The sequence below is a fragment of the Nerophis lumbriciformis genome, linkage group LG38 (genome assembly GCF_033978685.3).
Source record: "Nerophis lumbriciformis linkage group LG38, RoL_Nlum_v2.1, whole genome shotgun sequence".
Classification (NCBI taxonomy): Eukaryota; Metazoa; Chordata; class Actinopteri; order Syngnathiformes; family Syngnathidae; genus Nerophis; species Nerophis lumbriciformis.
This window is the reverse complement of record NC_084585.2, coordinates 7,022,144-7,037,605: the sequence shown is the minus strand read 5'-3', so window position 1 is coordinate 7,037,605 and position 15,462 is coordinate 7,022,144. Positions and strand designations below refer to the sequence as shown.

The 15,462-nt window shown below is 43.5% G+C and overlaps 1 protein-coding gene across 2 annotated transcripts in view; it reads left to right on the top strand.

Annotated features, from left to right (window-relative positions):
• Positions 1–15,462, top strand: part of LOC133578320 (plexin-A1-like) — a 578,589-nt gene that overhangs the window by 92,363 nt on the left and 470,764 nt on the right. For both annotated transcript variants that reach the window (XM_061932661.1, XM_061932660.1), the window contains exon 2: positions 7,626–9,041. In XM_061932661.1, coding sequence (XP_061788645.1) covers positions 7,860–9,041 — 1,182 coding nt within the window. In that variant the 5' untranslated portion in view covers positions 7,626–7,859. The remainder of the gene's footprint in view (positions 1–7,625; positions 9,042–15,462) is intronic.

Below are 15,462 nucleotides of genomic sequence, written 5' to 3'. Positions count from 1 at the left end.
TGGGACACTTATGACTAATACTTGACAAAAGTATTGGGACACTTAGGACTAGCACCTGCCAAATACGCGGGCCCGACCAACGCTGCTTGCAGCTTTAATTAATTTTACTTTTTGAAACCGATACCGATAATTTCCGATATTACATTTTAAAGCATTTATCTCTGGTACAAATGAATAAACAAAACGCTTTATAGCCCATCCTGCCAATTAGCAAGAGCAATCTTCAGGTTTGTCGACGACCACTTCTAGAATATGAGGAGCGTGGATTTAAAGGACTTCCCCTCCACACATCGCATATAAATATATTGAAATGGATTTGATATTGACAGGAAGCGTGTAGTAGGATTTTGGTCATAAAAACTTGAGTGAAACAAGTATTTTTTTTTGGGAGGGGCTGTACGAAACATTCGTCTTCTCCTGGCGTTTCATTTGTGGAAATTGGATGACACTTTCTCTCCCTGAAGCTGGCCAACTTTGTCTCAGCTGAGCGATGGTTTGCTGTTCTAGAACAAGGCCAATATTTCTCTCTCCTTTTTTTTTTTGCACAGTGCTTGCAGGAACGCTGGCTCAAATGATGTGTAAGCCAGTGAATCTTTGAGAGACATTCACTCTTTAAATACTCACTTTGTAAAACTGGATTTTATGCCCTGTGCCTACGGTGGCAGCCGTGGAGAGCCCATCTAGTCCTCCATCAATTTTCTACACCGCTTATCCTTTTCAGGGCCGCAGCACCGGCTGGGGCTCGCTCAGGTCCACAGACTCCACCCCGGACTGGTTGCATTGATGCCACACCAGAGTCTACTATAAAGTACCACACTAATAAAAGTTATATAGTCTGGTTATTTTACAGGCGCACTTAAAATCCTTTCATTTTCTCAAAAATTTACAGTGCGCCTTATAACTCGATGCGTTTAATGTACGGAATAATTCTAGTTGTGCTTACAGACCTCAAAGCTATTTTATTTGGTACATGGTGTAATGATAGGCCAGTAGGTGGCAATCAGCCATAAGAGATACGTGTGGACTGCAAGATGACGCCAGTAAACAACACCAAAACTTTGATGTTTCATTGAGAATATAGAAACATTACACATGGCACTCAAAAATCCGTCAAAATGTTTTAGTACGACTTTGGTAAGCCGCACCGCTTAATGGATTGTCGGCGCATTGCAGCTACCATAGTCAGACGTACTGTGCTTCAACATACAAACATACAGTTATTATTATGGTGTGTGTACAAGGACCCCAAAATGGAACCTATTAGCAGACATTATCTGGTATTTTGATTCGCAATATTGTGAAATAACAACTTTTCTTACCTTCTTATACAGTACCTGCCATACTTGCCAACCTTGAGACTTCCGATTTTGGGAGGTGGGGGGAGGGGGTGGGTGTGGTCGGGGTGGGACAGGAGCGTGGTTTGGGGCGTGGTTAAAAGGGGAGGAGTATATTTACAGCTAGAATTCACCAAGTCAAGTATGTCATATATATATATATATAGATAATAAATATATATATATATATATATGTATTTTATTATATATATACGTATACCGTATTTTCCGCACCATAAGCCGCCCTGGGTTATAAGCCGCGCCTTCAATGAACGGCATATTTCAAAACTTTGTCCACCTATAAGCCGCCCCGTGTTATAAGCCGCATCTAACTGCGCTAAAGGGAATGTCAAAAAAACAGTCAGATAGGTCAGTCAAACTTTAATAATATATTAAAAACCAGCGTGATGTGGGCGCGCATGGAGTCGTATATCAACATGGACGGAGCTGCGTGAAAAAAGCCACCTGGCCTCTTCGCGTAAACTTCCCTTAACCACTCGCTCACCTTTTCTTCATCCATCCATCCCTTCGAGTTAGCTTTTATGATGACGCCGGCTGGAAAGGTCTCTTTTGGCAAGGTCTTCCTTTTGAATATCACCATGGGTGGAAGTTTCTGGCCATTAGCATGGCAAGCTAGAACCACAGTGAAGGATGACTTCTCATTCCCTGTGGTGCGAATATTCACCATACGTGCTCCCGTTGTATCCACAGTGCGGTTCACAGGAATATCAAAAGTCAGTGGAACCTCGTCCATGTTGATAATGTTCTCTGGCCGGATCTGTTTTTCAGCTATCTTGTTTTTACAATATGCACGGAAAGTAGCCAGCTTTTCTTGAAAGTCTTTAGGCAGTTGCTGTGAAATAGTAGTCCGTGTGCGGATGGAGAGATTGCGTCTTTTCATGAACCGGAAACCTGTCGCTTAGTAGGAGCCATTTTGTGGTCTTTACAGATGTAAACACACAAAGGAAATGAAACGTAATATCCGCGCGCTTCTTCTTCTTCTACGGGGGCGGGTGGTTGCTTACAGTAGAAGAAGAAGCGCTTCCTGTTCTATGGGGGCGGGTGCTTACCTTGGCGGTTGCTTGCGTAGAAGAAGAAGCGCTTCCTCTTCTACCGGGAAAAAAGATGGCGGCTGTTTACCGTAGTTGCGAGACCTAAACTTTATGAAAATGAATCTTAATATTAATCCATATATAAAGCGCACCGGGTTATAAGCCGCACTGTCAGCTTTTGAGTAAATTTGTGGTTTTTAGGTGCGGCTAATAGTGCGGAAAATACGGTATATATATATATATATATATATATATGTATTTTATTATATATATATATATATATATATATATATATATATATATATAAATAAAATAAATACTTGAATTTCAGTGTTCATTTATTTACACATATACACACACATAACACTCATCTACTCATTGTTGAGTTAAGGGTTGAATTGTCCATCCTTGTTCTATTCTCTGTCACTATTTTTCTAACCATGCTGAACACCCTCTCTGATGATGCGTTGATGTGTGGCACGCACAAAAGTGCTTTCATCAAATGCACTAGATGGCATTATTGTCCTGTTTAAGAGTGTCACAACATTGCTCTTTACGGCAGACGAACTGCTTTACGGTATACAAAAACGTGACTGCTGTTGTTGTGTGTTGTTACAGCGCTGGGAGGACGTTAATGAAACTGCCTAACAATAAACCCACATAAGAAACCAAGAACTCGCCCTCCATCATTCTACAGTTATAACGTGATTGGGCAGGTATGTTGTTTATATTGTCCATGAGGACCTGAGTCCGCCTGAATTTCGGGAGATTTTCGGGAGAAAATTTGTCCCGGGAGGTTTTCGGGAGAGGCGCTGAATTTCGGGAGTCTCCCGGAAAATCCGGGAGGGTTGGCAAGTATGGTGCCTGCTGATGTGTATTTGGGATCTGCATAAGTCCTGAAAATGTGTGCGCGTCCGCCTTTGTAGTCCATGCAGACACCATAGTTGATAAGCTTCTTCTTTTTTTCCATCTTCTTGTTATGGGACATACATCCTCTGCTGTTGCCATTTCTAATATAAAGTAGCGTAAAGTTCTTACTTATATCCCGCCATGAAAGCGCTGAAACATACCGGTGTAGTGACTTTACATTATCCACCCACGGAACTTTAGTTATTTGATAGTTCCGGTCGGACAGTTTTTCCACGGGACACATTTCCGGCCTTGTTGTTGCACTAGTGAGCCACGGATGAGGAGATGCTGCTCCGTTATTGATTGAAGTAAAGTCTGAATGTCATTTAAACAGTTAGTTCGGTCTTTTGACACTTCTTCCACGCCCGTCCTTGCACGCTACACCGCTACAACAAGATGACGGGGAGAAGACGCTGTCAAGGTGGAGGCACGTAAATAAGACCGCCCACAAAACGGGGCATCCTGAAGCAACTGTCAGAAAGCGGCTTGAAGATGATCTGTAAAACATTATCGATGCAAAATTTTGAGCAAAGGAACCACCATTACATGTTATGTAGACCAGTGTTTTTCCAACTTTTTTTGAGCCAAGGCACATTTTTTGCGTTGAAAAAATGCGGAGGCACACCACCAGCAGAAATCATTAAAAAACTAAACTCTGTTGACAATAAAAAGTCGTTGTCGCAATTGTTGGATATGACTTTGAAGCATAACCAAGCATGCATCAATATAGCTCTTGTCTCAAAGTAGATGTACTGTCACCACCTGTCACATCACACTGTGACTTATTTGGAGTTTTTTGCTGTTTTCCTGTGTGTAGTGTTTTACTTCTTGTCTTGCGCTCCTATTTTGGTGGCTTTTTCTCTTTTTTTTGGTATTTTCCTGTAGCAGTTTCATGTCTTCCTTTGAGCGATATTTCCCGCATCTACTTTGTTTTAGTAATCAACAATATTTCAGTTGTTTGTATCCTTCTTTGTGTGGACATTGTTGGTTGTCATGTCATGTTTGGATGTACATTGTCTTTGCTCCACAGTAAGTCTTTGCTCTCGTCCAGCATTCTGTTTTTGTTTACTTTGTAGCCAGTTCAGTTTTAGTTTTGTTCCGCATAGCCTTCCCTAAACTTCAACGCATTTTCTTAGTGGCACTCACCTTTTGTTTATTTTTGGTTTAAGCATTTGACACCTTTTTTACCTGCACCCTGCCTCCCGCTGTTTCCCACATTTACAAAGCAATTAGCCACCGGCTATGGAAGTGTATTACACAGTTACTCTGCCGAGCTCTAGACAGCACCGACAGTCAACAACAACAAATTTTTCAGACTGTAATTACTGGTTTGCAAAAAATATTTTTAATCCAAATAGCATACCTGCCAACTACTCCGGTTTTCCCGTAATTAGTACGGTTTTCATCAACCTATTCCGGGTTACGGTTGCAGTGATAAAAAATACGGTTTTTCATTAATTAAAAAAAAAAAAAAAGTTTTTAAGTTTTATTCACGAAATCGCGTAACAACAATGACAATCGACACTGCTTCCCGTAACTTCCTATCGAGCCATTCCGAATGCCATGCGCGAGGCTATTTATAGCACCGCTGCCAAGCACGAGGCCATTGTTTCCAAACGAGCGAACGATCATGGAATCAGCCGGAGAAAAATCGCATACGAGTCTTAACCCGAAAAGAAAACTGCAGTCATTCCGTGAAGAATATTCAAAAGCCTATCCGGGAATAATTATCCGTTCCAAAAAGGGTGAAAACTACGCGAATTGCACCTTGTGCAGACAAGATTTTTCGATCGGACACGGAGGAATTAGCGATGTAAAAGACCACGTTGGGACAAAAAAACACAAGTCTAATGCCGTTGCTAGCGACACAAGTGGAAAACTTTCAACGTTTTTCGTCGCCCAAACAGATTCTTTGGATGTGATAAATGCCGAAGTTTTATTTACGGAGGCAATAATTGAGCAAACAAAAATGTAATGACACCAATGTTATCTATTGGAATTGTTTAGTACTGTTATACTGTTAAAAGTGTTTATACTATTTATGCTTTCAAGTCCAAGTTGAAGAAATCTTGTTAAATGTTGACAGCATAACTACCAAAATACAGAAGTATGTCCTTAATATTTTTGCAGTGCTATTTCTGTTGAAAAGTTAAAATGATTACATTAGAGATGTGATGTGCCACTTTTCAAGTGTCTGATGGCTTAAATTAATTTTCATTAATTTTTCATATTTTGAATTCTTTTGAAAGGCTTGCAAAAAAACTACATTTGAATTGTAATTCCATGCTATTGACAGGACTATTAATTTTAATGAAGTTAGCTTACCATGTTTACAGTATGATAATTGTGATAGAAATGTGAATTTTAGGCACAGAATATTTTTTTACAATTGAACAAGGCAGTAGATTATACAAGCTTGGACAGAAAGTTAATGACACCAATTTTTTTTTTAATGGAATTGTATAGTACTGTTTTACCATTTGTTTACTGTAAAAAGTGTTTATACTGTTTATACTTTCAATTAACAAATTGAAGTCTTGTGAAAGGTTGACAGGATAACTGGCATTAACTGTCAAAATAATTTCAAACTATTTAAGTTAGCTTACAGAATAAACATGTCAATCAACCCATATGATTTTTGCTGTAATATTTTTGTTCTGAAAAGTCACTGCGACTGATAGAAAAGTGATGGTTTTAGCAACATTTTAACCTGTCTGAATGCTAATAATCATTTTGCGTCGGCCTGAACCCCCCACCAGGACTTTGTCCTGGACCTACCGGGGCCTGCGGCCCCTGGACCCTGGCTACTAGGTTTTTCTGATTTCAAAAGTTGGCAGGTATGAAATAGGTGAAATTAGATAATCTCCCACGGCACACCGTACTGTATCCCACGGCACCGGGGAACAGTGGTTGAAAAACACTGATGTAGACCACATTTAAGTATTTTACATGTAGAAAAAAATTATAATTTTACCCCTTTAATGCGCCTTATAATCCAATGCACCTTTTGTATGCAAATAGACCTGAATAGACCCGTTCATCGGCAGTGCGCCTTATAATCCAGTGTGCTCTATGGTTCGAAAAATACTTTAAATATATATTACACATTGTAATCGATCAATTATTTCTCATCAACATTCTGTCTTAATACAGTAGAGTAGTACGCATTGTGTGTCAATTTTAGATGATTAGATGTTTTTCTGACCTAAATACTTACTCCTGTAAAGAAGGTGCTACATGTTTCCAAATGTGTCCTACCTTTTACCCACTCACAATCCATGGGGTGTGAAAAATAAGATTTGAAAATACACCTCATGAGCTCAGTTAAGTGACCTTGCCTTTCAGCCATTGATTGATCGACGATTAGGTTTGCTCCAGAGTTGGGGCAGAAGGAAGAAATCGGGATTCCATTTGATTATCCATGTGTCACGGCTTTACCCTTCCCCCTCATCTTACCTTCCTGGCGTGTGGAATGTTTCTCATCTTTTCCAATTTGGCGCGGCGATAAAAACGCCGTCGACACTTTCATAGTCAAAGCGAAAATTAAAGCGTGGCTTTCCTGGGACTCGGGTTTAGCATTTGCAGATCAGGAACGGGATTGGTCCGTCAAAGCAGCATACATCTAGTCCCAGCTCTTCACTCTCTGTCTCACCGCCAGTTGTCCAGGGAGCTCAGGAGAACATGTGCTGTGCGGGTAAACACATATGGGTGCAATGATGCTACAGGGAAGAAGAACTGGAACTGAAGTGTGGGGGTGGGGTGGGGCAAGTAGTAACTTTTGTGGAACAGATGGACCTCTCAGAAATTGGCTAACTGGTCTCTTCTTGGCAGCACCCATCTTTCTAGTGATACTGCTCAAATTTGTCATTATATGGAAGATTTGCAAATGATGTATTATAACAAGTACTCCAATTATAAGTTTGTGGGTAGTGTGTTGACCCCATTCAGACTGTGACAAGACTATGAATAGTTCTCCAATGTGTCGATGCCCACTGGCACTTTCTCATACATAGGTTGCCTCTAAAGCCACTTTGATTGAAGTTATAAAATATTACTGAGTTGAATGTTGCGTCCATTACTCAAGTCCTATATTATGTATACAGAGCTTTTAATAATTGGCTGAGGCACCCCGACTATCTTTGCTCATAATTAAATGCCAACACAGATTTGCCTTCTCGACTTGATTTGATATCATTAATTCATCACGGTGGCAAATGTCAGATTTTTTCTCTGTCTAATTTTGTCTGTTTAATTTGTGAGCCTTTAAGGCCTTGATGCATAATCAGTAGGAACTGTAACTCCAGCACTAACAGTCTTTTCTGCCTTCTAGGGCTCCCACTGCGTTTCCTCTGTGGATGAGGTTCCTCACGATGGTGTGCACCACTATGAACAGGACTGTGGATCAATAGAAGTTTTTTCCCTTCTTCCTCCTCCTCGCTTCGTGGCGTTGTTTCTTGACGGTAAAGCAAAAAAGACTGAAAATCCCGACTTGGAACTCCCGTCTGAAACAGCTCCGACTCTATTGCTCCTTACCCCCCAAGCCTCTGCACGGGTCAGGCCAAATATGTCACTCCAAGCTAGATCAACAGTTTCGCCGGTTCTGGCGAACCTGTTTCCTGTGTTTGGGCTTTTGCTTATCATGACCTCATCCATCTGTGGAGGCCCGCCGCCAACTTTTAAATGGTTCACACCCGCAGAGTGGGGGCTTACACATTTGGCCATTCACAACAAAACTGGGGAAGTCTATGTGGGAGCTGTCAACTGGATTTTCAAACTGTCTAGCAACCTGACTAAACTCCGCAGCCACATGACTGGACCAGTGGTAGACAATGAAAAATGTTACCCTCCACCCAGTGTCCAGTCGTGCCCCCACGACCTGGCCCAGACACCTAATGTGAACAAGCTTTTACTCATTGACTATGCCCAGAATCGCCTCATCGCCTGTGGTAGTACTTCGCAGGGCATCTGTCAATTTCTACGTCTGGATGACCTCTTCAAGCTGGGCGAGCCTCACCATCGCAAGGAGCACTACCTGTCCAGTGTGGCTGAGTCGGGCACCATGTCAGGAGTCATCATAAGCTCCCCTCATAGCCTGACAAGCAAGCTGTTCATTGGAACACCCATCGATGGCAAATCCGAGTACTTCCCAACCTTTTCCAGCCGGAAGTTGATGGAGAACGAAGAGAATGCAGACATGTTCAGCTTTGTGTATCAAGACGAGTTTGTCTCCTCTCAGCTTAAGATTCCATCTGATACTTTGTCCAAGTTCCCTGCTTTTGATATATACTACGTTTACAGCTTCAGCAGTGAACAGTTTGTCTATTATCTTACAATGCAACTGGATACTCAGCTGACTTCTCCTGATGCCAGTGGCGAGCAGTTTTTCACCTCCAAAATTGTACGCCTCTGCGTAGATGACCCCAAATTCTACTCCTACGTCGAGTTCCCAATTGGCTGCACTAAGGACGGTGTGGAGTACCGCCTGGTTCAGGATGCCTACTTGGCCCGGCCTGGCCGCGAACTGGCCAACTCGTTGGGGATCTCCGAGAATGAAGACATCCTCTTCACGGTTTTCTCCCAGGGTCAGAAGAATCGAGCCAAACCGCCCAAAGAGTCAGCATTGTGCTTATTCACCCTGAGGAGGATAAAGGAGAAAATCAAAGAGAGGATTCAGTCTTGTTACAAGGGAGATGGGAAGCTCTCCTTACCATGGCTTCTCAACAAGGAACTGGACTGCATCAACTCTGTAAGTAATAAACTATACCTCTTTCATTTTTTTTCTTTTGCCATTCAGAAAACAATTTGATTGTTAAAACGTCTGGTTTGTCTTTTATCGTGTGAGACAGTTTACAGAGATGCATCAAAACACTTGCAGATGAGCTTTCTATATTATAAATGTTCTTGACTGGAACAATATTTAATTATTTTAAAGTAATTTTGAAGTGATGGGGGAATTTCTCTGGATTTCACGAACCTTGCTTCAATGCCTGGGTTGTATTGAGCAAAACAACGCGGTTCTGAGAAGTTGCCAGAGCTTTACTGTAGATCCAGTTCCCTTAGCTGTCGCCAGATTATTCTTCTTTGAACCACAAACTAATTGAGACTAAATCAACTGCGCCTCTGCTGGTTGGAGCCAAGTGGAGGACTCAATTTTGCAAAGATGCAAGTAGATCCACCCTTGCTCACCCACTCACTTCTCTTCAGCTGCTACAGTTTTCTCATATACTTGTTCTTGCCACCTGTTTTGATTCAGTTCTTTGCCATTGTGCTTTTTTAAAATGGTTTTCATCCCTTTCATCTTCACCATCGTGTTCTCTTTCAGTACATTTTAATCAAAAGACCTCTTAAAAGCTTTTTCGCCCTGCAAATTCAAATGTTCCCTATGTCCTACTGGTGTTCTCAGCATTCAATCCGTTGTCGACAAGAGAACTATACTCTGTAGTAACCCTTCTCTTTACGGCCTTCATTTGCCTGAGTGTTTTGTCGTTGTGTAAGGGATGTGAAGGACCTAGCCAAAGCTTCTTTCACCTTCCTGCTTGCTCCCTCTACTTTGGCATCCACTATAAATATAGTATCTTTCCAGTCCACATTCTTTTCATAAACAGGATCTCGTTTATTTGACTTAGACTTTTGCACTAGTGCAAAAAGAAGCTGATGTTATTGTAATATGTATAAAAACAAAGATTAAAATGTGCATAATAAGTCATTTATTGTAGTCTACTCCTAACACAGAATATCAGGTCATATGAGACAACTTGGATGATTCAGTCTCAGTGGTTTCCTAGGATTATATCTTTCTGGCTAGCAGACACCAAGACAAACACATGCAGTGGAGCCAACTCTCCTCCACAGCTACATTTCCAAAGACTCCAAAATAACTGCCAAAGCCAGAAAAAGACGTGCCCCTTTGCTGGTGAGAAGGAGCACAGATGAGAAATTGTAAATGCGGGACGCTGGAGACACTGAAAACTATGTGGTGTGAATAAGATATAAGCTGTGAAACAAAAGAACAAGGTAGTTGTTTTAAAAAAAAAAAAAGGTAACCTAAAATGACATCTGTTGTGATCTGGCGCTGTAAAGAAAATACATACATCCATCCATCCATCCTAGGGTGGGTGATATGGCTGAACTTTAATACGATATACCTTGTTTTATATTGTCTTATATTGATAACTATTGATACTTTCTATGACTTAAATCCAAAGAGGTTCATTAGGTCTTCAAAAAAAGATGCAATTTGTTATTCTTCCAGCCAGACTTCACGTGCCAACCTCTGAGCAAGGCAACATTTGTAGCCGAAACCGTCAGGTGCGGAAATAAACACACAGGTCTAGCGATAAGAATAACAGATTGCACTTCCTATGACTTATGTAAGCCTGCCGACAAATGCAGTAAAACTATTTCCAATTTACCACGGGTGCTATTTATCAGTGGAGAGAGTTTTTGGTAGCCAGGTAGGATCCATCCATCCATCCATCTTCTTCCGCTTATCCAAGGTCGGGTCGCGGGGGCAGCAGCCTAAGCAGGGAAGCCCAGACTTCCCTCTCCCCAGCCACTTCGTCCAGCTCCTCCCGGGGGATCCCGAGGCGTTCCCAGGCCAGCCGGGAGACATAGTCTTCCCAACGTGTCCTGGGTCCTCCTCGTGGCCTCCTACCGGTAGGACATGCCCTAAACACCTCCCTAGGGAGGCGCTCGGGTGGCATCCTGACCAGATGCCCGAACCACCTCATCTGGCTCCTCTCGATGTGGAGGAGCAGCGGCTTTACTTTGAGCTCCCCCCGGATGACAGAGCTTCTCACCCTATCTCTAAGGGAGAGCCCTGCCACCCGGCGGAGGAAACTCATTTCGGCCGCTTGTACCCGTGATCTTGTCCTTTCGGTCATAACCCAAAGCTCATGACCATAGGTGAGGATGGGAACGTAGATCGACCGGTAAATTCTTCACCACAACGGATCGATACAGCGTCTGCATTACTGAAGACGCCAGTCGCTTCACACTCAGCTGCGAACCGATCCAGTGAGAGCTGAAGATCCTGGCCAGATGAAGCCATCAGGACCACATCATCTGCAAAAAGCAGAGACCTAATCCTGCAGCCACCAAACCGGATCCCCTCAACGCCTTGACTGCGCCTAGAAATTATGGCACTGCTTCCTCATAGGAAGACGTGTTGGTGGGATTGAGGAGGTCTTCGAAGTATTCCCTCCACCGATCCACAACTTCCGCAGTCGAGGTCAGCAGAACACCATCCGCACCATACACAGGTAGGATGAGGTGTTGAAATAATTGCAGGGGATTAGAAGGTAGTTGCAGATTTGAGACACTAGATGGCAGTAGTGGATAAACTATTGACCAGTTACACAGTAGTTTAGGAAGCTACTCATTAAACGGACTGATTGGAAGTGTCAGGATGTTGTCTGCATTAAACCAACAAAACTAAAGACAAGTTTATGTTATTGAGTTCATATATCAAGATGTCACAATTTCTATTCTCACTCCATGCAGAGAATCCACAGCGAAACAGACAGACAGCATAACCAAACTTGGTAGTCGATACTGTTACGTGATTAGGGATGATGTTTTTTAAGAAATGATCGATTTCAATGCCATTATTGAATCCTCTTATCGAACCGATTCCTTTTCGATTCTCTTATCGAATCCAGATAGGATTACTTTGTTTAACAAAAACTCACTTTAGCAGCCTTCACTTATATTTTTTAAGAAAAAAATCAAATAAAATATATAAATATTGACTCTTAGTGCCCCTTTAATTGGGCCACCTAAGAAAAATACAAGCAGAGAAAATCCTGCATTCATTTGTATTATTTATTAGACAGACCTGCAAACTCTGGAGTGGTGTAGACTACAAGATACCGTTAACGTTATCAGACACAAACAAAAAGGCTAACGTTAACGTTACAGTTAGCCACTGACTATGCTTAGGTAACGTAAGTCTAGCTAACATTACTGCAGTCCTGGTTGACATAAGAGGTAACGTTATTTTACCCTAAAGGCCACAAGTGAGCAGATATGGAAATGAACTGGCAACAGTTAACGTTAGTTACTCACCGGCACTATCACTGGGACTGCATGTTGAAGCAGAGGAAGAGGGGCGTGCTTCGTCATCTCTGTCGCTGCTTCTCCACGACACGTTTCTCTAACCTTCAGGTTATGTACGGCCTGAACATGTTTCAACATGTTTGTTGTACTGCTCCCCTTACAGGAAAGCTAAGCCTGGCAATAAATGCATTCCTCGTCGTATTTCTTAGTAAAGTGAAGCCGTGCCTTGGACCGTTTTTTCCGGTCCATTGTTGTTGCTGCTTCTGTAACTGCCGCCAAATGACTGAGCTACGTCATTTCCTGTGACGTGCCACGGGACATTTCCTGTGACACGGTATTCGTTCCCAGGGATTCGAATAAAGAACCGAATCTTTTTCTTTACTATAGTGGCTTCGATAACGGGAACCGTTTCTCAAAAAGGGATTAGAATCCATGGAATGGGTTCTTTTCTTATCGAACAATCGGGAAAACCGGTTTTCGAAAGTCATCCCTATTCGTGATTGACTGTTGGTGCGTCCCTCCCAATGCTCAGCGACACTTCCTCTTTCCGGTTTTACTGGGTTCCCAGAGCACGAGTGACTGATCTTGCTTCATAATGTCTGTTTTTTTTCCCGACCATCCATCCATCCAGCCATCCATCTTCTTCCGCTTATCCGAAGTCGGGTCGCGGGGGCAGCAGCTTAAGCAGGGAAGCCCAGACTTCCCTCTCCCCAGCCACTTCGTCCAGCTCCTCCCGGGGGATCCCGAGGCGTTCCCAGGCCAGCCGGGAGAGATAGTCTTCCCAGCGTGTCCTGGGTCTTCCCCGTGGCCTCCTACCGGTCGGACGTGCCCTAAACACCTCCCTAGGGAGGCGTTCGGGTGGCATCCTAACCAGATGCCCGAACCACCTCATCTGGCTCCTCTCGATGTGGAGGAGCAGCGGCTTTACTTTGAGCTCCCCCCGAATGACAGAGCTTCTCACCCTATCTCTAAGGGAGAGCCCCGCCACTCGGCGGAGGAAACTCATTTCGGCCGCTTGTACCCGTGATCTTGTCCTTTCGGTCATGACCCAAAGCTCATGACCATAGGTGAGGATGGGAACGTAGATCGACCGGTAAATCGAGAGCTTTGCCTTCCGGCTCAGCTCCTTCTTCACCACAACGGATCGATACAGCGTCCGCATTACTGAAGACGCCGCACCGATCCGCCTGTCGATCTCACGATCCACTCTTCCCCCACTCGTGAACAAGACTCCGAGGTACTTGAACTCCTCCACTTGGGGCAATATCTCCTCCCCAACCCGGAGATGGCACTCCACCCTTTTCCGGGAGAGAACCATGGACTCGGACTTGGAGGTGCTGATTCCCATCCCAGTCGCTTCACACTCGGCTGCGAACCGATCCAGTGAGAGCTGAAGATCTTGGCCGGAGGAAGCCATCAGGACCACATCATCTGCAAATAGCAGAGACCTAATCCTGCAGCCATCAAACCAGATACCCTCAACGCCTTGACTGCGCCTAGAAATTCTGTCCATAAAGGTTATGAACAGAATCGGTGACAAAGGGCAGCCTTGGCGGAGTCCAACCCTCACCGGAAACGTGTCCGACTTACTGCCGGCAATGCGGACCAAGCTCTGACACTGATTATACAGGGACCGAACTGCCACAATAAGACAGTCCGTTACCCCATACTCTCTGAGCACTCCCCACAGGACTTCCCGGGGTACACAGTCGAATGCCTTCTCCAAGTCCACAAAGCACATGTAGACTGGTTGGGCAAACTCCCATGCACCCTCAAGGACCCTGCCGAGAGTATAAAGCTGGTCCACAGTTCCACGACCAGGACGAAAACCACACTGTTCCTCCTGAATCCGAGGTTCGACTTTTTTCCCGACCAAAAATATAGCAGTATGTAATGTTTTATTAAACACATTTTATTATTGATATTATGTGTCTATCGCGATTTATATTGATATCGTTTTATCGGCCCAGCCCCAATCCATCCATCCATTTTTCTACCGCTTGTCCCTCTCAAATAAATGTCAATGAATTGGACCTAGTTGCAGGTGCCGAGGCTGGTCCCCCATTAAACTGCTAGGGTACACATGGAGGTCATACACAGTGCTTATAATGAGATGGAGCGATAAAAAACTATGTTCTGTGCTGAAGGCTTGCCCATCTTGTTCCATGAGTCTGATTACTCCGACCTTTATTCATGTGTCAAACTGAACATGGCGCCACATTCATTTACAGAGAAATGAGATTTGTCCTCTTGTTCACGCTTAAGCTTTAACCACTTGAAACTATTATCTGTATTAATCTCCCTAATCTCCTTTGATCAAGGTATTTTACATTTGAGCTGCTTTATTCTATCCCCGTCATCTTCTCCCCCGCCTGTTCTGCCGCTCAGAGTTGTTACCGTGGTTACCACCTCACCTTTGTGTTGGTTTAGGAGTTGTCATAGGCGCTGATATACTCTGTAAGGATGTTTCTTCTATACCAGCTGTCTGCAATGATGATGGAAGAAGAGCTGATTGCCTGACCCCGGGTGACAGCAGCAAGGCCTGAGGGTCAGGTTAACCATCACAACATACCCACAATCGGCAGTATTATTAGTTGTGTTATTATTTTCCCCACTGCCAAAAAAACTGCAGTTGACCTGAGTTTGATGCATGGCAGAGAGCATTAGTGCAGAAGTCTGTAGTCTCCCTCCATCATCTACTGTGAGGACCACACACGGCTGATGTACCTCATAATCTACTGTATATTTATTTTTGTATATACTCTTGTTGTGAGGACCAAACATGTACCTTGTCACGAAGAGTGAAATGCAGATGAACCGTCCTCCCTTCCTGTGGTTGGTGAAGACCTATTCAACATTCAACCATGAATTGATTAACGTGGACCCCGTTTACGCTAAGCCGGATAAGGTTATCCAGGGTAAATCACGCCTAACCTTGTCCGTGTCCTAGAGATGCGCGGATAGGCAATTATTTCATCCGCAACCGCATCAGAAAGTCGTCAACCATCCGCCATTCACCCGAACTAACATTTAATCAGAACTGCACCCGCCGCACCCGCCCGTTGTTATATATCTAATATAGACGATGCAAGGCATTAGTGAGGTTATAA